Genomic DNA, 26,002 nt, shown 5'->3' with positions numbered 1-26,002 from the left:
GGGAAAGAAAATAAAAGCTTAGGGTGAGTTTAAGAGGACTTTTTGCTTGGTTAAAGAAAATAATCACAAAATTAAAAGAGTGGAAAAAAATAAATTACTAGTGACTGTTTTTACTGCATGAGCTTACAAGCTGGAGTGGAGAATTAAAAAGTTATATAGCTGGGGTTGCTAACCATGACTTATCACAGACAAATCCTCCATATTTATAGCTTTTTCCTCTTTTTCCATCTCAAGATAGTAAGCAATCCCCTGATATAGGGTTGCCTCTCTCTGCCTGGGAACCCTGGAGGCTGTGTGAGCTTAGCAGAGCTGTCAAGGCTGAGAACACAGCTAGGATTTGGTTGTTTACTGTCCTGCTACCTTCAGGGGATCACTCCCTTGATCACTCAACACTCACTGGGGGCGGGGGTGGGTGGGTAGGGTGCTCCTCTGTGTCAGAGGCCAGGGAGAAGGAGAAGGAAGGCTCTAAAGAAGTAGAACAGGAACAGCCAAGGCTCTATACCAGAATCTGTTCTCTCAACACACTTAGTTCTCACAACCGCAAATACCACCAATATCCCCATTTCACAGATGGAGAAAACTGAGGCCCAGAGATATTAAACAACTTGTTCAAGTCATGTACAGTGAATTGCCTCTCAAGGTCTCAGTCCTTGAAGGGTTTAAAAACAAGCAGGGGGAAAGGAAGGCAGGAAAGAAGAATAAGAGAAATAACTGAGGGAGGAAGGGAAGAAAGAAGAAAATATTAATTGAGCATCTGCTTTGTGCCAGGCTCCATCTGGCTATCTTTTTTCCTCCTTACTCTGTGGAAATGGGTGGTATTCGTGTCCATTTTATAGATAAGGAAACAGAGGCACAGAACAATTCATTAAGTAGTCAAAGTTAGTTTGGAAGCTGCATTGCTGGGATGTGAACTGATGTCTGTCTGGTTCTATTCTTCCTGGCTGAACGGCCTTGGGGAAGTTACCTGACCCTGTCCATCCTCTGTCTCCTTATCTAGGAAACAGGAATGGTATTCTCCACTCCCTGGCCGCCCTCTCAAGCACTGGATGGGAAAGCAGATGGCACTGCAAAACAAAGAAGTCTGGTCCAACACCCTGCTTGCAGGGGGGCAAAGGAGGGCTGCTCTCTCATCATCTAGGGATGAGGGGATTGAGGCCAGGGAGCTCAAGAGATGACACGAGAGAGACTGAAGCTGGGCCTCCTGCTTCCTGGTGTGGTTCTCCCATATTCACTGATACGAACGAAACTGAATGGGGAGAAGGTCAGACATGAACAGGTATATATAACTGCCAGAAAAATCTGAACATGGAAACAAGTGACCCTGGATCTCAAGGTCACTGACTTGTTGCCTTTTTCGATGACACAGTCTCCTAGAACGCTCTGCCCATCCTAAGGAAGACTGCACAGATGAGTTAGTACAGAGACTCTCAGCTCCTGCTAAAACATACCTGTGTCTGAGCTCTGCTTCAAGTCAATGAAATGAGAATCGCTGGGGATTGAGCCAGGAGCATTAGTAATTTTTTTTAACTAAAAATTTTCCCCAGCTGATTCTCATGTGCAGCCAGAGTTGAGAAATACTGATTTATGATCTTCATTTTCCAGATGGGGACCAGAGGTTCAGAGAGGGACGGCTAAGGGCCCAGGGTTGCTCAGCAGTCAGTGGCAGAGTGCAGACTCTCTTCTCATGGTTCCCAGCTTGGGACCCTTCACTCTGGTCCTAGAGACCAGACCATCCTAGTGTCCCCGCAAACTCCCACTCTCCCAGTTCCCCTCCCCCCTTTAACATTTCACGTCCCAAGAGAGGCCTGGGCATTTGGGAGGCCTGAAAGGAATCATAACCCACAAGTCTGCACCTGGGCTGGTCTAAACCCTGCAAGATGAAGTGGGGAATTGAGGCAATTATCTAATGTATTAGCTAGCCATCCCTGTGGCACTCCTGTAAGCCAAAGTAATAAATACAAAATGGTAATTTCTCCCTAGAAGCCTGGCTCCAGCCTACCACTCAATTCCCCTCCCACCCAGAAGTCATATACCACTGCCTGCTTGTCCTTTCCTGCATGGGGCGGCAGTAACTCAGCGTTATTTAAATATCTTGGGCCAAATTTGCTTTTCAAAACCTATATCATCATCCAATAACCTCAGTTCTCCTCTGCAGCTACCTGTCTGGCCAGAGCAGATTCTTCTAGCCTTCAGTGGAAAGTATTACAATAACAATGCCTTACAGGTTTTATTAAAGAGTACCAGTGGCTAACATCTTCTTTGTGTATGTTGTAGACTAGCACTGGCTAGTCTTCCCTGGAAAGGGAAGATTTAAGTTGTAGCTGAGACTTGGCCTCTTACCAGCTTTGTGACCTTGAGCGAGTCACTCTACTTACCTAAGATTTGCAATTTTTTAACTTTCCCTTAGAGTTGTAGTGCAAATCCCCATGGAGAATGGACATGACACTGCTTGCATAGACTCCAGTAATATCTTTCATGCATGTTACAGTATCTCCAGGCCTCAAAGGCTGTGTGCAGCCCAGGGAAAGAAGGACCCACTTCTTTCCAGCTTGGAGGCACGGGAAAGGTGAGAAGACGATAAAGCTGAGTCCGGAAGGATAAGAGCTTTCTAAAAAGACAAGGGGTTTGCAGGACATTCCAGACCAAGGCGATGGCATATGCAAAAGCTTTGGGGACCATGGCAGATGCACGGAAACAGTTCAACACGGCAGAATGCATGACGTATAGAAGGTGAGAGTTTGGAGCTTAACCTGGTGCTCGGCCTTATCTTGCAATGGGGAACCACGGGATAACTTTGAGCAGGACAGAGTCTCAGAATAAAGATAACAAATGGCTGGCCCGGTTTTTCAGCACTAAACTGGAGAGGCCATGGAGGGCATACTGCTGTTGTCTGGTTACAGGATACGTAACAAGGGTGAGGAGACTGAATTGATGGCTTAGAATGGATTTGCTCTGATATCCTTAGAGCCTGGCTTAGTATCTGGTATACAGAAGGCATTCAATAAGTATGTGAATGAGTAGATGAATCTGAGAGTCAGTGAAAGAACAGAAGAAGGAGTAAAGGAATGAATGACTTAAATAACAAACGAGGGTATGAATGAGTGAATCAAATGAATAGTCCAAGGCATGGTCTGGAAGCAGCCTTAGCAATTCTAACGGCCTTGTAGCAACCAAAGCACAGGCTTGTGGCTGCGTTACCTAGAAATGCCCTATTACTGGAACGACTCCCTCAAATGGAAGGCTTCTCCCCCTCGAGAGCAACATGCTGCCCAAAGACAGAGGCTGATGACTGTGATCAAGCAAGAGGCTGTCCTTCCTGGACTCACACCTCTCAGGACGCGTCCACTGACATCCACAAAATCAGGAAAGGGTGCGGAAACACCTCGCGCCGGCTCATCCTCTCGCAGGGAGCTCATTTGGGAGGTAGGTGACTCTACTACCATTTCTCCATTTACACGGTCTCCCTAAATGCCTAGTCACTTCAGTATCACATAAAGACAAAGAAAAGGGTTATCCTTGATAGAGACCTACCCATCGCTATGCTGTCTGCATTTCTAAGCAGCAGCGGTAGCAGCCTGAGGTCTAGGCTGGAAGAAGCAGCTTCGCTTCTCGGGGCAGGTTTCAGGACAAGGTGGTCCCTTCCGGAGCTCTCTCTAAAAGGGACGATTGTTGTAACACAGACTAAAGTGTCAGGGTTGATAGTGCACTCGGGTCTGTCTGGGACCAGAGGCCCTTCTTTCTCTTACTCCAGGCTGCGTTTCCCTCCTGCCCTGTAGATCCTTGCTATTCAAAATGTGAGCTGTGCACCAGCAGCACTGGCCTTACTTGGGAGCTTGTCAGAAATGCAGAATCTCAGGCCCCACCTACTGAACCAGAACCCGCATCTTAGCAATATCCACAGGTGACTCTCATGCATGTGAAAGTTCCTGAAGATTGAGCCTCTCTGCCTGCATGGGACACAGACACCTCCAAGCCAAGGATTCAATTACTTGACCAGGTTTCACAAAACCCTCCAGGGAAGACTTCCCCCAGGAGGTGGCAGTGACATTGAGACTTGCCGAAGGCCACAGATGTGGTCTCCTCGTTTTGACTCATCACCACAGGCAGGGGGAAGTACCAGCGTAGGAGTCAGAACTCCTTAGTGACCTTGGGCAAGTCAGTTCTCCTCCGTGAGCCTCAGTTGCCCCATCTGTAAAATGGGAACAGCACTGTTTGCTTTTCTGTCACACGGTTATCACGAAGACGAAGAGAGGTGAAAGATTTGCAAGCTCTCTCTGAAACACAAAGCCGGGTGAAGGAGCCTGTTTTCAGTATGGACAACCAGCCATCCTGACGGAAGACCTTAGAGGCCGCGGAAGGAAAATCCATACGAATGTCAAAGGTATAAGACCTTGCCCTCATGAAAATTCATCAGCAGAGGAATGAGGTGATCATTAACCAGGATGCAGCCCTCCAAAGAAAGAGCCTGGCCACGTCAGTCTCATGGAACTGCCCTCCGACAGGGATTTGCGATTGGATTCTTGGAACTGCAGGGTTTTCCACTCACTTGGAGTTATTTTTTAAAGGAGAGTTCAGCCTAAGGGCCTAAGGCTACATTACATTAGCATTCCGGTGATCAATATTTCCAGACCAGCTAGAATCAGTTGTTCTCTTACATTGTGTGGGTGAGAGAGGTGGCTACATTTTGGAAGGAGCCAGATGGGCCCACAGTAAAGGAAAAAAAAGCAGGCGATTTGAGCTACGGGAGCTGAACTTCCAGTGTTGGAGGAAGGAGGCAGGTCCCCCTTCCCCAGCCTTTAGCTTCCTGGTCCCTCTGTTGGGATGCTGTTCCAGGATCCCTGCCCTCTCATCTCCCAGTCTCAGCGAAGATGTCATCTCCCCAGAAAATCACTCCTTCCCTGACGCTCTCCATCATGTGCCCTTCATTTTTTGCCTTCACAGCATTTATTAATATTGGAAACAGTCTTTTGCTCATTGATCTGTTTATTTGTATACCATCTGTGCCATGCCCCACCCCACCGCGGCCCCAAACACAGAATGCTTTCCTAACATCCTCAATCACCTGGGGTTCTGTGTTCAGAAGAGATTGCTGGACCTCTCCCCCATAAATTCTGATTCAGCAGTTCTGGGTTGGGGCCAGGGATTTTGAAACCAGCCCTCTCAATGATTCTGATCTTCATGGAGATCATTGACAAGTGTCAGAATGTGAGCTCCAAGATGGAAGGGCCATGCCCATGTCCCTCTGTGCCCTGCATCTAGCATGATGCCCCCTACAAGTGGGCTCTGGCCACCTCTTCATGGAATGAATCAATGAATGACCAAACGAGTCACATATAATTTGGTGGTACCAATCCTGGGTCCCATTTTGGAGATTCGGTATTCAGACGGAGCACCTGTTACCCATGAGGAATGGCAGTAGGTGCTGGGACAGCTGAAAGATGGAGCCAGGCACAGCCGCCGCCCTCAGGGAGGTGACAGTCTGATGAGGGGAAACTGAGTTTATAAAACACCGAGAAAGGAAAGGACCATAAGAGGGTCGTAAACAAAGTGAGTGTCAGAGGGTCAAAAGGATGGGACACTGCTTTCCAGATGGTTTATGTGGGGAAGTGGTCGGAGATAACTTCAGAAGAGATGGGATTTTTTTTCAGACAGTGCTTTCATTGTGCTTCATGTGTTTGTTATAAATTATACACACACGTGGTTAAAAATATTCAAACCACAGAAGAAGGTGCAGAATGAGAAGCCAGGCTCCTTTCCACCCACCCTGCCCCATCCTTCCTGTCTCCTCAGAGGCAGCCCATCATCAGACCTCGTGCACGCTTCCCGGCATATTCTGTGCATGTCTAAGCCCACAGCTGGACAGAACAGAGTGGGCTGATGAGGCAGAGATAGCAGATCAGGGGTCCAGGGGAAGGGCACAACCTAAGGAAGAGGTTGGAGGAAGTTGGAAAATTCCTTGAAAAATATTGACAGCTCTTAAGTGACTTGGCTTTGTGACTCAGGGCCATGAACCCCTGACTCTAGGAGGGTGGGAAGAGGGAGGTCAGACAAGGTGATAGGTAGTTTCCCACATCACTGGCTGGCTAAGCTTCTTGGAACATGCAGCAGGGCAGGGGAGGGGCGGGAGTGGGAGTGAGGCAGCCAGGGGTCAATATAAATTAAATATTGAAAATGCTCTCCTTTCAGAGCATGAGATGCAGGTTCTCATCACCACTCCTCCCATTAACCTTATGAGCTCTGGTTTCCTCATCTGTAAAATGGGCACAACAGGACTGTACTGAGAGTATTGTCATGAGGGTTGAATAAACAAATGTGAGGCACAGAGCCTGGTGCAGAGGAGGTCCTCCTCCATCTGATTCCGGTCCCCCTTGTCCCACCTCCTGGCATCAACCATTATACGCAACTTGCCAGAAACGCCTTTGCAGAGGCCTCAGCTGACCCCAGCTCCGTCATTTATTTATAAATGTCACTTTGGGCGAGTTTCCGGTTGTTCTCTGAGCCTCCGCTCCCTCATCACTGCATTGGCGGTGCCACAGCAAGAAGAGCTGTGAGGACATTCCAGACCCCTGGCACACAGGGGTGCCTACTTAGCGCCTGCCTGATCCCTTCTTTCCTTAGCGTCACAGCCCACCTAACTCAGCTCCTTGGCCACGGCCAGAGGGACGGCGCTATTGCCTCTCCAAAGACCTGGTAAAAGAAGATTAGAGGGGCTTCCCTGGTGGCGCAGTGGTTGAGAGTCTGCCTGCCGATGCAGGGGACACGGGTTCATGCCCCGGTCCGGGAAGATCCCACATACCGTGGAGCGGCTGGGCCCGTGAGCCATGGCCGCTGAGGCTGCGCGTCCGGAGCCTGTGCTCCACCACGGGAGAGGCCACAAGAGTGAGAGGCCCGCGTACGGCCAAAAAAGAAGGTTAGAGCCTGAGACACCCACCCCAGGCAGGAATTTTTAAAAACCAAACTTACTTGGATGTGAAAAATGCAGTCGTGTCTCCTTGGCTGGTTAAAATATTTGATGCTCATCGAATATTCAACAACAACCAAGAAAGGTTCTCACTCCATGTACTGTCAAAAATGTAATGTAATTATAGTGATGTTAAATATCCCCAGCTGCTCTGAGATATTTGAATCTTAAATCAAGCCTGTCTCTACACATCCTGGGGTTGCAGCTGGAGACTCACACCAAGTACCACGCCAAGGCAGAGCTGGGGAAGTTCAAGCAAGAGCGCTGGGCTAGCATCTCCAAGCTTGTCTGTTAGATCTGGGCTTCATCGCAACGTCGGTATAAGGACCCACGACTCGGGCTATCGGCAGCATCGCCAAAGCAAGCCACGCTCCTCAACAGGGCTGTGCAAACTGGCAGTTCATAAGCATCTATCCAAATAGCCTTTCAAACCCATGTACAGGGAGCATCAAGAGATACTGTCAAATAAGCAGTAATAAAGCGAATAAACACGTGTCACTCTAGAGCCTTTGAGGTTCTTCTGTAAATCAAATTCTTGCCGTAATTTGCCCTGTGAGACTGCTGAGCGGCAGAATCAAGCCTCATCTGCTTTCCTGAGCAGTAGGCTTAGATTTATGGACGTGAGTTCACAGTGGATGACCGCGCCATGTCAAAGTGGGAAAATAATTTCCGTTAGGAGGGGTTCCAAGAGAAGATTAAACCCTTCTACTTTCAGAGATCAGAGTATCAACAACTGTCAGATCAGTTATGCCACTGGAATCTGAAGGGGATGGCCAGCGTACACATTTTGGAAGAGAAGTTCTCAGAGGAAGAAACAGACACTGCTGTGATATATTGTAAAAGCTTAAGCGCAAGTATCCTCAGAGTCTATTTCAAGCTTCCCAGTGGCTCGACGTGACTTGAGCCACTCAATATCCCTCTCTGATTTTTAACTCGGTTCAGGGGACTAAAGAAACCCTAAAAGGCTCTGACCTACCCATAAAGGTGTGAAATGAAAACTACATAATTGTTCCTGGCTAGAATTGTGACAATATATAGAAGGCCACGCTATTCTTCCAGGGCCTGGAAGTCTTTCTGGAAAGAAGTGAGAGGGGTCATCGTAATAACGATGATGAAGATGATAGCGGTGGCTCACGTTTATTTAGCACTTACGCATCTGTGTTTTTACATTAAAGAGAGTAAGGACAACGCTTTCTGTATTTACACTCAGTTTCTATCCACCAGGACTAGACCACAGCTGGCTTTCAAGAAATCATTTTCGAATGGATTACTGCATTATCTTTACGTTTCACCACAACCCTGCAAGGAAGGTATGATCTCTGCGTTACAAATAAGGAGACAGCGTCTCAATGAAGGTAGTCAAACCCCCAGCAGCCACCCTGATAATCCCAGGCAGACCTGGGATTTGAACTTGAGTCTGATTCCTGAAGCCACATTCTTCCTACTCCTCCTACTTTGTCTAGTTTTACTCCCTTCTAGTTGCTGGGGTCCAAATTCCCAATCTGGCATGAATGTTAAGCATGGATAAAATACTCCCACATTGACTATTTCTGAATCAAGCTACGTTTGTTATGATTCTTTAATTTCTTGGTTTTAGGACAGATCCTGACCCTAACCTACACAGCCTGGTTCACAATGTGGGGTGAGGTGTGTAACAGAGAGTGTTTTGTACCACAAATGAGGCTTGTATTCGTTTTCTGTTGCTGCTGTAACAAATTACCACCATCTTAGTAGCTTCAAACAACACAGATTAATTAGCTTATGGTTCTAGAGGTCAGAAGGCTAAATCAAGGTGTTGGCAAGGCTGCATTCCTTTTGGAAGTTCTGGGGAAGAATGTGTTGTTTTGCCTTTCCCAGCTTCTACAGGCCACCTGCTTTCCTTGACTCGTGACCACTTCCTCCATCTCAAAGCCATCCATGTAGTGTCTTCAAATCTCTCTCTGACTCTCTGGCCTGTGCTTCCATGGTTACATCTTCTCTGACTGACCCTCCTGCCTCTCTGTTACAAGGACGCTTGTGATTACATTGGGCCCACTTGATCCAGGATAATCTTTGCATCTCAAAGTCCTTATTTTACTCGCATTTGCAAAGTCCCTTTTGCCATGTAATGTGTTCACAGGCTCTGGGGATGAGGACGTGGGCATCTTTGAGGGGCCATTATTCAGCCTACCACACAGCCTTTGCAGTTTGGTTTGATTACACTCTGGCTGGCCCCATGGCCCCTGGCTGGCCCCATGGCCCCTCTACGGACCCTTCTCTGGTGTGACACTGACCCCGGAACAATGATGCCCCTGCTATGCACATCCTCCTGGGTTCACTGGGGATTCCAGTACTCCTCCCCCAGGTGCCCTTCCTTGCTCCATTCCAGCATGCCCATGCCATGTGCATTCTTACAGACCTAGTGGGTCAGATATGACCAAGAGACCCCTTCGGATCCCTCCTTCTCAGCATTCGTGGAGTCCGCAGCCTTGCCCCTCAAAGTGCGGTCCATGGACCAGCGGCATCTGCATCATCTGCAAGCTTATTAGAAATGTAAATCTCAGGCCCTACTGCAGACCTACCGAATCAGGATCTTTGCTATGGGCCCAGGAATCTGGCATGCTAAAGTTTAGGAAGCATAGGCCTAGGGGCTTCTCCATTCATCCACAGCCAATTGGAATACGCTGGAACAGACCTCCCGGGGAAGGAGGGCAGGCCTCTGGGCAGAGATAAAGAAGGAACCGATACCTCTTCCCAGCAGCCAGTCTTAGCACTGATTCTTTTCTGCAAGGCACTCAGAAGCCCACTGCTTTTCTCCTAAGAAAATTTTTCAGGGCAGGTGAAATCCCCTCAAGTCCACCCGGACCAGGAACAGAGGAGTTGGGGGAAGAAGAGGTCTATGGGAGCCATAGAAGACCTGCATTCAAACTCTGGCTGTTTTCTGTTCCTGTGCCATGTGACCCTGGGCAAGTCACTCCCCTCTCTGAAGTCAGGCAGGCAATAGAGTGCAATAATCACCCTCCGTTGCTGCAAGGATAAAAATGAGATGGTAATGTATAGTACGCAATCCTATCCAGCTATGATCACTAAGACTCTGCTAATTAGAATTGCAGTTTCATTTGGCCAAAGCTACACTGGGATTTCTTTGTAGGAACCACTGTGACGTAGGGCAAAGAGTGTTGACTTTGGAACCTAAGATCAGGGTCTATGTCTGTGACCTTGGGCAAGTTCTTGAACCACCGCACTTTCCTTATCTATATCAGGGAAAGAAGAATACTTTCCTGGCTGGTCCGTTGTTGGGCTGGAATAAAATAATGAAGGTAAAAGGACCTGGCAGAGAGTATGAGCTCAATAAATATGTGTGGAACCAGAAGAAACAATTTACTAAGCAAATTAATAGTATAAACAGTGGCGTCAGGGGAGATATCTGACATGCTCAGGAGAACAAACTTCCCCAGTATGTTCACGGCCTTTATTTGTTTTACCAACTATTCCTGTTCCAATTATGCGCGACTCATCTATTTGTTCGTTAGCACAGGTCTGAGTTGGATCTCAATTTGGCAACAACTCCTTAGTCAGGACTTCAAAGTTATCCATGTCCTTGAGTGAATGAAAATGGGAATTTGTTCAGATTATGACTGCATTAATATGTCTGCATAACTCCTAAGTTCCCCGTCATAAACCTATTTCCACAGGTCCATCATGGATCCTGTACTCCTAGGAATGGCCCTTCCTTCTCAGGGTGGCAGGTCTTGGAACCCAGGATGACTTCTAGGGGCTGCATCAACTTTCAGCGAAAGAAACTTCCAGTGAAGGCTTGAAAGACTGCCTTGGATACTCTCTATGGAAATGTTTGTTCTCACCAGCATCTCTCAGAGTTGGCAGAATGATGTCATCGAAAATAGTATCGGCTTTGGAGCTGGACCGATCTTTGGTTTAATCTTGACTCTGCTGCCCCCGAGCTGTGACTTTGTACCTCCCTGAGCCTCAGTTTCCTCATCTGTAAAATGGGTTCCGTAACAGCCATTCAATTCTGGTGAAATTGATGTGACTGTTTACGTAACAGGTGCCCCATACAAATCCCGGGCTAGACTCTGTCCCCACTTCCTGCGTGATGGGCAGCTCCTTTTAAACCCGGTGACCCTGATGAGGCACACTGACTGACCTTTGCTGGCTGATTTACCAGAAACAGTAGATTTGTGGTCATCTCTGTGGCCCAGTGTCTGGCACATGGTAGGGGCTCAATGTCCGTTGGCTGACTGAATTTCTGTGTAGCTGATCCAAGCACAGCATTTAGGAGAATCAAAGCGACGGATGCACAAACCGAATGGCCTGGTTATTCCTCCAGCCCTTCTCAGTTGGGCAGACATCTGATTGATGTCTTCATGACGGGCCACAGCGGCCCCCAAAGAGCCACTATCAGAATCAGCCTGACGTGGGTCCATTCGGATATCTGCAGACCTGAGCAGAGTTGACATTTGATTCCCTAAACTAATTTCCCGGAAGTCACATAACTTGGGGAGGTCTTTTCATGTTCCTTGTGTAAATGTCTATTCAATCACCGCCCTGTCTCTAGCACTCCAATAACTTGTACATTTCCCCCTTAATCACTGTTTCAGCTCCGCAAAGAAAAGAAATGGTTGGCTGAAGGGCTTGGGCCATCTGCAGTAGTTAAGCCCTATTCTCCCCTGATCACTCATTTGGACGGAGAACTTTTCAGCTAAGTCCCATTGGTCATTTGGCTCATGCCCTCATTTCACAGAGGAAGATGCTGAGGCCAAAGTCACACGCAGGTCAGGGCGGAACCGAGGCTGTACTGGTCTCCCCAGCAAAGCCCCTGCCCCACCAATGCTGCTCTTTCCTCATCCAGCTGTGCAGCTGTGCCTTTCTGGTAGTGAGGACTTGGGTTCAAATCCCAGCTTTGCTACCTGCTGGCTCTGTGACTTGCAGCCGACTACAGAACTGCCCTGAGCTCAAGGTCCTCCATCTGCCAAATGGGGATGATGACAAATCCTTTCAGGGTGACTGCGAGAACTGAGATGGCATAAAACGTGCCCAGCCCGAGGCTGGCGCACCACAGCCACCAGTGCCATTTACCTCCGTCCTTCCCTCGAAACGCTCACTGCAAGTAATATTAACAGAAATAGCTCACATTTATGGAGTCCTTACTGGGGTGCCAGAAACCATCCTAATCACTTGACGCTCATTTATTCCTCTTTCTCTAAAGGCAAAGGTATCTTTCTAGCCTCCCTAAAGCCATCCATCCTCACAGCTACTGCACTGCCTGGCCTAGCACCACTTCAATGGAATTTGCTGATTTTAAACAATATGTTGCTGAAATGATTTCTTGTTTTCTGTGGCTGGCTCATAGCAGCCAGCCTGCTTCCTGTGACAAAGTGTGAGGAAATCAAATGCTGTTTCCTTGGCTTTTAGTACATATGACTAGTCCAAAATCTGCACTCAGGGTTGACCCCCTGCTGATGGGGACAGACAATGAGGGCAGGGTTCAGGGAAGTGTGGAATTCTCCTGATGGAGTTAGGAATGGGGGGCGTGACAGTGGACAGTGGTGGGGTGGGACATAGATGAGATCTCCCTCTGTAGGGTGACAGCCAGTAGCAAAAGAAGTCAGAGCTTTTGCTACAAAGTTTAAAAACTTAGTTTGGCCTCCAGGTGTCCATCACATCTTTGCCTTATTATCCCCCAACTCAGCTCACCCAGCGCCCCCGACTCCCACCCCTGCCCACTGCCTTGAGCTACTCTCAGCCCTAGAAAGGATGTGTCCAATCTCATCGTTTCATGTCTCTGTCCTCCTCATTTGCACATGCTGCCCGCCCCCCCACCCCGGGAAGTCCCCTTTCTCTCCTTCTCTACCTTGTAATTCCTATTGATCCCTCCAGACTCAGCTCAGATGTCACCTCCTCCAAGAAGCCTTCAGAGGTCCCCAGTCTGAACTGGGTACTCCTCTGAGCCCACGCAGCACCTCTGCCCTCCTGGCCTCTGTTGATGTATCTCTTTCCTCAACAATACTGCAAAATCATGGAGGACACATACCACGCCTTATCTAATTTTACATCCCCAGCAGCTAGTTTAGAGCTTGACATATAGTTGACACTCAGTATACACTGGGTGATGGAATGAAATGAACCAGGAAATGAGCCTATCCCCACTCAGGTAAGTGGTCATGATAATAGATGATAATTATATTGATCATAATTAATAACTGCTACCACGAGATACAAAGACGGTCGATCTCTTTATTCAAATTATAACGATAGCTCTTGAATACTGAGCACCTATGCTGTCCAGGCAGGGGCCGGTCACTGCATACATGTCATCTTCTTCCCAGCTCTCAGGGGCTCAGAGAGCAAAGCACCTGCCCGAGGCACGTGGCTAGAAAGAGGCAGAACCAAAGCCTTAAACTGAGGTCCGCCTGACGTTTCCCCTGACTCGTGCCCCCTCCCAGAGAGCGTCACTGCTCCTTATTTTTGGACCCGACTGGCCTCTGTTCGTGCCTGTCCCCAGACCCTCAGTCCCTCTTCTGAAGCCCCATACCCAGATAGACTGGCCTCACGGTTCTGCATCCTGCCCAATGGGAAGGCTGCTGTCCTCCGCCCCCAGGAAAACCCAGAGTGGCCAGTGTGCAGAGTCCAAGGTCCATGGCTCATGCCAGGGAAACCAAGCGGGCATTCAGGAGCGGAGCTGCTTTGTCTGACGGCTGAGTGATTAACCCCTGCACAGGAGCTGCAAACAAACACATCCTGAACGGCCTGCAGACTACAATCTGACTCCCACCCCTGCCCAACACTGTGCTCTCTCTCCCCTGCCGGGTTTATTTCTAGACCGTGAGACCAACCGGATGGAATGAGACTTGGGGCACATCTCCCCACTGGTCGCCCTGGAAGCCCACTCCTCACCTGTGGCACTCGGGGCTTGGAAACTTCAGGTGTCTGGGGAGCACTTGGTATCCTGCGCCGCACTCTCCCTTTCTGTCCCCCAAAGGAATAAATGCCCCAAACTGCCTGGGCATTTCCTCATTAGAAATGCACTCCACTGGTGCTCCCTGGAGAAATTAATCCAGGAGTCTTGGAGGACGACAAGGAGTCTTCGGGTTACCTGGGGAAGGTCTTCATTCCCCAGATCTTTCCTTAGCACTTACTATACATCGGGCTCTGTGCTGGGGGCCGGAGATGGCAGGGAAATCAGATCTGATTCCCACTCAAGTCCAGAGGGTGAGACACACAGACCAGGAGGTGTGGTGACACGCATACGTGTGAGGATTGACACCTAAACGGAAGGTAGGGGCAAAAAGAGGGAGGCCTCAGTTGTTTGGTGATGAGGGGAAGCGGTGGGCAGTCAGGAAAGGCTCCAAAGCGGCAGGAACCCCAGGGCTGGATGATGGAGGATGACGAGCTATCTCCAGGCAGACAAAGCAGCGGGGTGGGCGGGGTGCACTTAGGGTAGCAGAGGAAGGCAGAGAGAGGCCTGAGGAGCGGGCGTCCAGCTGCTGTCAGCCGTTTGCCAGAGCTTGATATCTGGTGCCAGAGAGGGCGTGGCCAGAGGGCGGGCTCAGGTATAAGGCCTGAGGAACTTGGACCTCATCCCCAGGACAGGTGAGTCACTGAAGGGTTTTAAGAAATGGGGTGCTATGCTTTGAGTGGAACTTTAGAAAAACTGCTCTGCCTATAGTGCCGAGGGTGGATGCAGAGGACGGGGAACACTGAGCTGGAGGCCAAAGACCAGTTAGGAGGCTGGTGCCATTTTTCTAGGGACCCAGCACAGTCCGAAGAGCTCCCTCCTCTCTATATGTATGTAAACACACACACACCCCCCTATCTACAAATACAGGCACAGCGGATGTGGTGTATATACTATTGTTATCTCTACTAGATGGAGTAGGAAACTAAAGAACAGAGAGATTAAGTCACTTGTCCAAGGGCACACAGAAAGTGGCTCAGGACTTGAGCCATCAGTTCAGCTTGAGCGTTCATGCCCTTAACCACTACACTATAGTGTCACTCCATCAAAGATGACCAAGGATTGGGACAGGGTAGTATTGTTAACGGAAAGTATTCCTGATGGGCCCACTCTATATTAGGGGCTCCTCCGAAATAGCTTTTGGCTTCCATGGATAGAGGGGGTGCAGCCTTTAATTCTGAGGCCCCTGGGAAAAAAACTACAGCGTGAAATGGGAAGGAGCTGGAAACTCCCAGGACAGGGCCATGATATGAAGCCACTAGGGGTCACTTGAGTCCCCAGGAACACATGCCTTTGGGGAATGGAGGTCATACTTTTGCTTCGGTGGGTACTGCAAATTCGCTGCAAATTTTTCAGACACAGGAAGGCAGGGTACAGGGCGGTCAGAGAAGGCTGTGCCCCAGTGAGAAGAACCCTGCTTTCGTCAACTCACAGCCATTCCTTCCAGGGAGGCTGAGGTCAGGTGACTCCTGCAGGCGCTAAGTGCTCTGTAGGCCCCGTAACATGTGGCCAAGGCTACGACGCCCTGGGGCAGCCCCACTTTCCACTCTCGCAGCCACGCTCCCAGAAGGGATAGGATTTGGAGGTGGCTGAGGGCTACAGGCCTACGCAGGGGTCCTCTGATAGAAGAGAGGTCCAGGATCAGAGAGGAAGGTTCCACGTGGCTTCTGTGTGATACATTTGGTGGTGCGCAAAGCTGGACGTTGAGCTTGCCGGCTCTGCGCTTTGGACAGCATTTTAGAGACTCATATCCCTCATCTTTAAAATGGGAATAAAATTCTGCCAAAGCAGGGCTGTGGCGAGTGTCAAAAGCGAATCCTGGCTGTTGGCCCACGATCCGCACTTTGTAAAGCCATCGTCAGATGTGCAGAATTTTCCAAGTGTTGTTCAACTTTTGGAGTTGGAGCTGCTGGTACTTGAATGTAACACTGAACTTCAGTCCAACTCTAGGGGCTGCTAGTTAGTGGTCAGCCAAAGAACAATAAACAATAAGGGATTGCAAACTTCATTCCTTCACCTTTGTGGATGGAACTCAGAATTGTGTTTGAAGTCTGGGCGAAGTCACTTAGAAGCATATGTTAACAGCACCTCCTGCTTGCTAAGGTGGGGAAACCACAAGGTAGGTATTCTTTAAAAGCCGGCTGAAAAGCTCAGGAAACAAGGGATATTTGGGGAGTGGATAATTCACAGCTACTGTTCATACAGGCTTAAAGCAAAGCAAGGAGGGCAAGACTGAAGCCAGGGTCACCATCCTAGATGAGGAGTAGCCCAATCAGCCAATCAGAGGCCTGGCCTGACGGGCATCTGTGCCAACACCTGTTGGAACCAGAGCATCTATCTACCATCCCAGAAAAAGCATCGTCGTAGATGAGATTGTCAGGAGTGCTGCCTAACGCTGGTAGAATCACCATCAGAGCATTACAAATAAACACACACACCAACATTCCCTGCGCTAGTGGAAAAGCCCAACCCTCCCCCCAAGGGGCATTTACACACGAATGGCTGGACAGGCTCGAGCCACGCTGCGGCCTGGCACCAGAACTCCTCCTAGGCAGACCACACAAAGCGGAAACCTTCTGTCCGACAGCTGCGTTATCCAGACCCCAGCACGGGGGAACCGACGCAGAAAATGGTTCACAAACCCCGAGCACAACTTCTCTTGGCCCCGGAGGTTCACATCATATCTCTGCCGTGCTGCTTTCCCCACTGCAGGGCGTTGGTTCCCCGAGACTGGAAGACCCATACTCACACCTTGGGGGGTCAAGGGCCCCAACGGTGCCCGCCACAGCTCCATTCCCGGGTAGCTTAAGACACAAGCGCTTTCAGAAAGTAGCACAAGGGGCTGCTGCCTCTCCCACCAAACCAGCTACTGCTTCAGCGATGGTTGGTATTCTGGGAGTTTCCTCCAAAGTCCCCCTAGACTGGAAGTGTCTTGGAACTCTCAAGCCATAAGCTGCTTAGGGTCCCAAGCTTGCTTAGGGCCTCTACCCGATTCTCGCAGTGGCCCATTTTTTGAAGAGCTTCCTATTGGTTTTCCCAAAGACAACAAGCCCACACTTAAGACATGCTTCTCTCTCTTCCCATCCCTTCATCCCAGACACAGGGTAGCTACCTGGAGCCCTGTGGACCTGGGGGGGTGAGATGGGGGAGAAGGGGGCCTGGTATTCCCGGAGGGGACCATAACAAGCAAAGCGGAGGGGCTTGGGAGCTGACAGTGCAAGGAGAGAGGCCGGGACAGGGGAGCCCAGCGACTCCTCCTGCAGTGGTGTCCAAGTCTCCACAACCTGGAGAAGACGCGGGGTACCTAAGAGTGGGTTCAGCCTCGGCCTCGTGGGCTGGTGTCACCGCCAGGGGCCTGGGGTCCAGCCCCGGGCGGCGGGGAGTGCCGGCCGGCGGCCTTATGACTCGGGAGATTAGGGGAGCGGGTCCGCGCGGAGGGCAACTCACGGAGGAGAAGTTGTGCGGGCCGCAGAGCTCGCCGCGGTACTTGCAGGAGAGCAGCATGTCTTCGAGCTGGTGGCCCAGGCGGTCCATGAAGGCGGCGCTGATGCCCTCGAAGTGGCGCGGCGGCAGGAAGAGGCGGAAGTCGGCCAGTTTGCGGAACCACTGGCGGCGCGGCTCGTCCCCCCTCAGCAGCTCGCTGACCAGCGGGCGCGCCGTGCGGTTGGGCAGCAGCAGCCCGAGCCAGTGGCCGGCGTAGTAGAGGTCCCCCTTGGAAAGGCGCGGGAAGCGCAGCGGGTTGTTGTTGCACACGGTGACCGCGGGGAAGGGCAGCTGGCGGCTCCACTCGCGGTGCACCCGCGTGTGCGACGGGAAGCTGAGCCAGTAGAGCAGGCGGTTCGAGGACCAGGACAGCAGCAAGCCGAGGGACGTGCAGAAGGCCAGCACCCACAGCGCCCGCCGCTGGAAGGAGCCCCCCGCCGCCGCACGCCCCGCGCACATGTGCCGCAGCCCGTGCAGTTTAGCGCGGCTCAGCGACGGCCGCCCCCTGCGGGCGACCCCCGGCCCCTGCAGCGCCTGCTCGCGCTCGCGCTCGCCGCCCCGGGGCCGCCCGGCTGCCGCCACCGCCGCCGGCGCCGGCTCCTCGCGGGCCATACGGAAGCGTCCCGGGCCGGTGAGCGCGGCCCCGGGCCGCCCGGCTCCGCCACTCCGGCTCATTCATTCAGCCCGCGGCTGGCGGCAGCGGCGGCGGCCCCGGCCGGGCGGAGCCGCCATGGGAGTCCGCAGCAGCAGTGGAAGCAGCAGCGGCAGCCGCTGCGCGCAGCCCGCGCCAGGGAAGCGTGCGCCCGAAAGGAGCTCCGGTGGCGCGGCATGCCCGCCCGGCGCCGCCACCGCCGCCTCCGCGGGCGCCCGCCCGGGACCGAGGCCGCCTCGGCCCGCCGCCCCTGGCACGGGCCTCCCCGAGCGCCTCCCAGGCTCTCCTGGCCCCGAGTCCTCCTGGCGGACGCCCGACGCCGGCCACTACCTCTGGAGGGGCCCCGCTGGGCGCCGCCTCTCCGGTCCCTGGGCGCTGCGCCCGCCTCCCCTCGTCTTGGATCTCGGGGGACCCTGAGCTGAGTCCCCCCGGCTCCGCCTAACCCCAGCTTTTATGCTGGTCCCCGGAGAGCAGCCACTCGGCCACCAGTGCCTGATTCGGACACCCCCAAGGACCCCACCAGCCCGGCCGGTGGCCCGCGGTGCTGGGACACGGGGGAGAAGGCGCCGGGGGACGAGCGCCCCCAGAGGCGCGCGGCGGCTCCTGGCTTGGCGGGTGGGGTGGGTGTGTACAGGGGTGAGCGGTCGCCCAGCTGGCTGCTGCCCTCTTTCCCTTTCCTCCGGGACCCTTGTCACTGCTCCTCGGGCTGCGCTCGGCTGAGACCTGCTAAGCGTCCCCCAAGTCCAGAGCCCGCGCCTCGCCTGGGGCTGGGGGCGTCTCAGGGTCCTGCCAGAGGCTGCTGGCCGCTGGGCTCCTTCAAGGGTGCTGGCCAGAGGAAAGTGTCGCTTCTCCCGCGGCTCTCCGAAGTGCCTCGAGTCTCCAGAAAAGCCCGGTCTCGCCGTCCCTTGCCTCTTCTTTATCCTGACCCGGTGCTCCAGGAGCTGGGGACCGAGGAGCCCCGGCTACACCTCTCGGGGGTGACCCGGGCTCGCTGCTCCGCGCGCCCGGCTCGTCTCGAGACTCCCAGCCTCGCGGCGGCGGCGCTCCTCTCGCGGCTGCCCGGCCCTCCTCGGGCCCCGGGCGAACTTGGGCAGTGGCCGCGCGACGCCGGCGCGGCTAGGCTTCCAGCACCTGCTCCTCAGCTCGCCGGCCCCCCGGCTCCGGGCAGGCGGGGCGGCGGCGGCGGCGGGCGCCGTGCGCTCCCGGAGACGCGGTGCTGACGCGCGCGGCCCCTCCTGGCTGCATTTTACTTCCTGGCCACTGTGGCCGCTGCACACCGAGCGGGAAGCGTTTTGCCGGAGCCGGCGGCGGGGGGGGGGGGGGGGGGGGGGGATGAGCTGCACAGAAGTGCCGCGCTGGCGGGAGAGATGTGGAGTAGAAACGCTGCGTTTATGTGGGCCGCGTGTGCATGAGTGTGAGGACACTTCGGGCTGTGCGGGCTGGACTGTCGACAACCTAAGCCGCTGTCTAGTGTGGGCATTTTTGCAAGTGTGTGAGTGGGGCGTCATGCACTGAGTGTGGGTGGGATGTGCGTGTGTACGTGTGAACGGGCATTTCTGTGTATCTGGTGAATGTGAGCCTATGCGCAGAGCTGTGGCTCTCTGAATGTGTGTGGTGTGTGTAGGACAGAGTGTTGGCTTGTATGCTCTACGTGTGTGTAAGTGTGCATGTAGGCGGTGGGAGGCGTGAACGGGCTGTTGACGTGTGGGTGGATATCGGGGTTTCTGGATGTGGCGTGTGGTTGGTGTGTTTTGCGTGTGTGTGCTGTGTAAATGAGTATGTGTGTTGAGGTGCTGGGTCTCTGGCAGGTTGGGCTCAGTGGGGCAGCCCTGCCCCCTGCCTGTTATGAACTTCCGGTGTCCTCCAAACACTTCCCTGGTTGGGTCCGCTGCTCATCCCTGGCGCAGTCCGCCAAGTGCAGCCTTCCTGGGTGGGCGGCAGGAAGGAGGATGACTTCCATGGTCAGGAGACTCCATCTCTGCCATTCTCATGGCGGGGTTCCTACAGCTGGTTGATGTCACCCTTCCCTCCTGGACAGGCTCAGGGTCTTCCACTAAGCCCTGGGCACTTTTGGACACTTTCATTTAGCTTTCTAAAATATTCTGCCTTGGCGTGTTTGGGAGGATGGGTGAAGCATGCAGTGTACTGCTAACTCCATTTCACACTAGACTCGGGAGGCCAAGTACTTGCCCAAGATCAAACTGCCCCTAAGTGGTGGATCAGAATTCTACACCCAGGTCCCCGAAGCCCTGGTTCTTTCGACTGCACCACGGGGCCTTGCAGTTTGCACTCTCTGGGCCAGGCGCCTTGAGGCCAGGGCTGGAGTCTTACTCCTTGCCTGCCCCGCGTGGTGTAGGGTAGGTCTCTTCCCGTATTTCCCAGATAATTGACTCACTGAGGCCTCACTGGATGGGTAACACTTCCAGCATTATTACTCCCTGGGATAGAGGAGTTTCGTAGACATTTTCCAGAGAGTAGATTGTGATGGTGGCGGTGAGGGGAGAGACAATGTGAAGGGATCCTGAGGGTGGGAGGGCACCCCGGTGAAGCTGGGAGATTTGGGGTTTGGAAGATTTGAATTTGGGCCTGAAGAGGTGTTTCACCCATTTTGTGATGATTTATTAGAGGTGGTCCAGGTAAGTCTGTTGAATGAGCATCAGGTGTCTGAGCGGTGCGTGGGCTTTCCCTCCTCACTGACCTGGAGGGCATATGTCAGCATGGCAGCCCCTGCATCTGGTCTCTGGAGACTGGGATATCTGAGCCCCGCCCCCCACTCCTGGAGGCTCTTCTCATTCACCTGGGGAAGAAGCTATAGAAGCTGGGCTTTGCTAAAATTCTGCTTTGGATTCAGTTCCTTGAAGATATCTGTTGCTAGCTTTGGGGGGAAGGTTCTGAATCTGCCAGTTTTATGGGGTCTCTAACAAAGGCTCACTCACTGGTGCTTCAGCCTGGTCCCAGCAGTCCTGGGCTGGTGGGGGGGGAGGGGAGGGGTGCCACATATCCAGACCAAGGTGGGGCGACCTTGTGAACTCAGTGAAATTACTGATGAAGCAGCCAGGGTAAGCATGCGACGTCTTCCAGCATCGTAGCCCTGGGGTGGCACGAAACTCTGTCTTGTAGAAACCTTTAAGACCTTTTGTGTTTCTGATTTGTTCAGCTGTTGTGGGCTTTTTCTTTTCCTGGCATTTTCCCCCTTGAAATGTACACATGCTGCTTTTGGTTTCCCGAGTGTCATCTCTGCCACGGGTTTTACTGTTAATTCTCCAAATGGGTCACTTTTTCAGAGAGAGGAAGGGTATCCTGCATGGGCTTCAGGGGTCTTGGCACAGAAATCCAGAGACAGACACAGGGATGCCTAGTGATCCCAAGGGATCGATAGCTTTCTTTTGGCACATGTGTGCAGTGCGTTTCCTACACTGCCTGAAATCCCCCCCACCCCTTTCTCGACCAGTACTTTGACCAGCTCTGTGAAGTTCTGCTCTTTCCTCAAACCCCAACTGAAGCATTGCCTTCTAGGTAACTGGATGGATACCTCCATCATAGCCTTTGTACAGCACCTTGTCACTGTGTGTGTCTAGGCTCTTCTTCTGGACGTGAGCCCTTTGAGGACAGGGACCACATCTCGTTCACATTTTTGTCTCTATCTCTCAGCACAGTGCCCTGGCACCTAGATGAAACACAGCAAAATGGGGAAGAGGAGAAAGGAACTAAGATCTCTTGACTATTTCTGTATGCCAGGCAACTGTACCAGACACATAAACATATTTAATTTCTTATTCCAACCTTGCAGGGGGGTATTTTTGCCCTCTTTTTACAATTATTGAACCAAGGGCATGGAGAGCAGGAATTGAACTCAGCAATAACTCATTCCAAAGTCCAAGATTTTCCTTCTCCATCATGCTTCTTTGAAAAGTATTATGATAAATAATAACAATAATAATATAATAAATGTAGGACTTCCTAATCACTAGGACTTGTTCTAAGTGACTTACATTAAAAACAAGTGTCATAAGCATTCTAAGTGTTTAATCCTCAAAATAATCCTACTAGGCAAATACTGTTATTTTCTCTATTTCGAAGAGGAGGAAGCCTTACCACAGAGAGGTTGAGTTACTCACCCTAAGCCACACAGCTTAAGCAGGAGAGCAGCCTTTCAATGCAGGTAGTCTGGCTCCATCCCCTGTGCTCTCAAACCCTACCCCATACCATCTCTGCCCTCAGAGCTGCACTGACACAACAGCTCACGTGAATTAGCTTTCCCATCCTCGCAGGCTCACTTGGCCAGAAAAACAAATTCACGAGGCAGTGCATGAGTTGCCCCACGTGACCTATCCACCAAGAAGTGTGAATTTAGCATTGTGATTTTCCAATAATAAGCTTTTAAGAAAATTTCCCTTTTCCTGTTTATCTCTAAAACATCTGTCACTCCACACCTGGAATCCTGGCCTCCTGTGTGATGTTTGGGCACCAGCCAGCCCACATTCTGGTGGGTGACCACCACCGCCAAATATAAGCTCTTTCTCCCATTAAATGAGTTTGTTGGGCAGGAAGGTCCAATTAGGTCAGTGTGATTTTCTGTTTTTATAATCCAGTCGTAGGAGCTAATACTCGTTGGCTTGATCGGGCTTCACTGGGTCCCCTGATATTCCTGCTTACCCCCAATCCCTACTGCTCAGGGGCTTGGTGTTTAGAAAGTATCAGAGGTACTGCTCTTTGGAATCGCTGCTACACACCCGAACAGCGACAGTCCACCGGTAACTGATTCTATCCCCAAACATCTGGCAGTGTTGAAAGCTTCCTTTCATCAAACTGGAATCAGTCTCTTTGCAAATGTCTCCTAATTTATCCCCGGGGAGCCACACAAAATAAGTTTGATCTTTCTTTTGCGTGGGAACCCTTTAAATACTTTATAGAATCAAAGTATGTCAGTGGTGAAAGGGGCTCTAGTAGTCTGCCTTCTAGCAAAATCTTCAAGAAAGTCTTTCTTCTCCAGATTAAACACCATCAGTTCCTTCACTTGTTTCTCCTGTACTTTCTACACTTGGGATGGGATCGCGGATGTCGATATCTTTAAAATGGTCCCATACCCATTGGTGTGAATCCACCAAGCCCTTTACTCTGGACCTGGTCCATCCAGGCCCTGATCTTACTTTTGACGGTCATGGGATCTTGTCTGCCGCCCTCCTCCACCCCTGGGATGTAGTGTATGTGGCGGGTGTGGAGGGGGCAGAGGGGGCAGTCACAATGGGCTCTTGGTGTCTTTGCTTAGAATGCCGGGCCCACTTCCTTTTAGCACTCATGGTGATGAGTCAACACTACTTCTAGTCTCAGAGTTCCTTGCTCTTAGGGGGCAGGTGTGCTTTTGTGGGTCTGTCTGTGAATGTAAAGAGCTCGCTTTTTCTCTTTCTTTCTCTGTCTTTCTTCTTCTGTCTCTGTACTGCCCTGGGCTCTCTGTCACTCTGCTTCCCTCTCTCCCCCTCTTCTCTTTCCTCCTTCTCTTCTTTTCCTCCCTTTCTCCTCTCCCCACCCTCTGCCTGAAGCCTAGCAGTCCCCTCTGCTACCTTCTTAGCCTGTGCTACTGGTGGCCTCTGGGTGCATAGAGGTGGCTGCAATGTCCAGTAGTCATGATGGGAGCTCCTGCACTGGTGGAAAGGGCAAGGAGGACTTCACCAGGGTTTTGGTCACTGCATACCTCCTTTCCCATCCATCCCAGCCTCCCTCCGTGGGGCTGGCGCTGGAGTTGCCATTCCATCTTACCTTTTCACGTGCTTCAGCATTCCACTGCTTCTCCCGCTTCTTCCATGGCTTTCTTATATTATACTTGGCCCCTCTTGGTTCTTTCTTCTTCTGGGCTCCTTCTTAGGTTCTGCAGATTTTTTTTTTTTTTTTTGCATTTTTGGTCATCCTCATTTTACTGGAGTTCAAGCTCTCAGCTGCTCATCCTTCATCAGCACTAAATCCCAGAGGTAAGAAGGGAAACAGGGGCCCACAACTACCAGAAGAAAGATCGGGACTGAAAGGACCAGGTCCAGAGCAGAGGGCTGGTAGGTTCGTGCTCTGCTGAAGCACTGTGCTCCACGGTAAATGGCAAATCCTGAAAGATGGGAGGATGTAATGTAATCGAACCCTTTCACTCTCAGGGGAGAAAGCAGAGGTCCAGAGAGGGGAGTGGCTTGCTATAAATCACACAGATGGATACCGAGAAACACAGAACCGAAATCCAGATTCCAGCTTCAGGGTCATTCTCTGCTCACCCTGTGGAATAACTTTTCCACCACCCATTTTGAAATCAGCAACGTATTCACATGGTCAAAAGGGACAAAAGAGTAAACAGTCTAGTAAAAAAATCTCTCTACCCCTCGCCTCGTCCGGTCACCCATCTGTCCTCGTTGGAGGCAACTAATGCTATTTGCTGTATAATCTATTAGTGATACTTATGAATATACGTATGTGTGTATAGTCTCCATATGCTTCCCTTTTCTCACGCCAATGGTTGCCTCCTGTGAATACCATTTACTAGAGTAATTGTATTCTATGTTATTCACACCTTTTTTCTCTGTATTTGCAGTTATTTTATGGTTGCCTTCCTCTGGCACCTCATTCCAACTTCTGTTATTTTACTCAACTTCTCATTTCACATTGTCCTGCTCTCCCATCCAAAAAGGACAGAGGATCCTACGACAAGGTGGTACACAGAGCTCGCCGTTTTATTATCAGATTTTCCGTTAACCCTTTCCTAGATGTTCTGATGGATGAAGGCTCTTGCGTGGATAATCTCACACATCAGATAGTGCAAAGATGTTTCCATTTGCCTCTGAACAGTATTACATGATGCATTTGCATAGGATTTAATTTTCTGGTCAAATTTTCTTTAAACTAATTATAACACACACACACACACAATTGAGTGCCCTCAGCACACAGCTCTTGTTGGTTTGGGAAAGTGGTCCAAATGTGCATTGGTTGGGAGAGAAAACCAGTTTGGGATTCAGAAGTTTCTGTGACTAATAAAGAGAGTGAGTAAGACACACCATGGAGAGAACCAGAGGGTGTCAGTGCCAAAAGTGATCTTAACGCAAGTATGTGGTTAAACTTAGAAGAGGAAATTGATATACAAAGTTTAGTGATTTGCCCCAGTCCCTGGGAAGTTGATCTTATGATGGTGATGATGATGATGGTGATGATGATAATGGTTATGGTGGTGATGGTGAGGATGGTGGTGATGATGATGGTGGTAATGGTGATGGTGATGGTGGTGATGGTGAGGATGGTGATGGTGATGATGGTGATGATGATAATGGTGATGGTGGTGATGGTGAGGATGGTGGTGATGATGATGGTGGTAACGGTGATGGTGATGGTGGTGATGATGGTGATGATGATAATGGTGATGGTGGTGATGATGATGGTGGTAATGGTGATGGTGGTGATGTGGTGATGGTGGTGATGGTGATGATGGTGATGATGATAATGGTGATGGTGGTGATGGTGAGGATGGTGGTGATGGTGATGGTGGTGATGGTGGTAGTGATGATTGTGACGGTGATGCCTATGCTAATGCTGATATCTGATAGCTAACATTGATTGAGCACTAATTATGTGTCAGGCACTGTGCTCGATGGACATGCATTCGCTTATTTAATCCTCACAGCAACCTTATGAGGTATGTATCACCATCATAGATCTTCTACACAAGAGGAAACTGACGCAGAGATTGGATAAGTAACTTGTCCAGTCGGTGGCTGGATTCAAACCCAGGTGTTTGGGCTCTAGAGTACAGGGTCTTAATCAGGTTGGTTGAATTAGCTGAAATGAGGACTGTAGTGGATATTGACTGAGCACCTAGCGTGTGTTAGGCACTGTCTTAGGCACAGGAAATGCAGGGTCTACTCAGATGTGGTCCCTGTCTTAGCTCGCAGTCCAGTGGGGGACACGGGTAAGAAAATAGATA

General features: G+C 51.2%; 1 protein-coding gene across 2 annotated transcripts in view; it reads right to left on the bottom strand.

The window, feature by feature from the left end:
• Positions 1-26,002, bottom strand: part of ASIC2 (acid sensing ion channel subunit 2) — a 1,018,908-nt gene that overhangs the window by 221,329 nt on the left and 771,577 nt on the right. The window contains exon 1 of one of the 2 annotated variants that reach the window (XM_059998039.1): positions 17,364-19,218. The exons of the other annotated variant lie outside the window; for it this stretch is intronic. Coding sequence (XP_059854022.1) covers positions 17,364-18,074 — 711 coding nt within the window. The 5' untranslated portion in view covers positions 18,075-19,218. Of the gene's footprint in view, positions 1-17,363; positions 19,219-26,002 lie in introns of those variants that run through there. 2 annotated transcript variants of the gene reach the window in all.

This window comes from Delphinus delphis, chromosome 19 (assembly GCF_949987515.2).
Source record: "Delphinus delphis chromosome 19, mDelDel1.2, whole genome shotgun sequence".
Lineage (NCBI taxonomy): Eukaryota > Metazoa > Chordata > Mammalia > Artiodactyla > Delphinidae > Delphinus > Delphinus delphis.
This window is presented reverse-complemented; position numbering and strand designations above follow the sequence as displayed.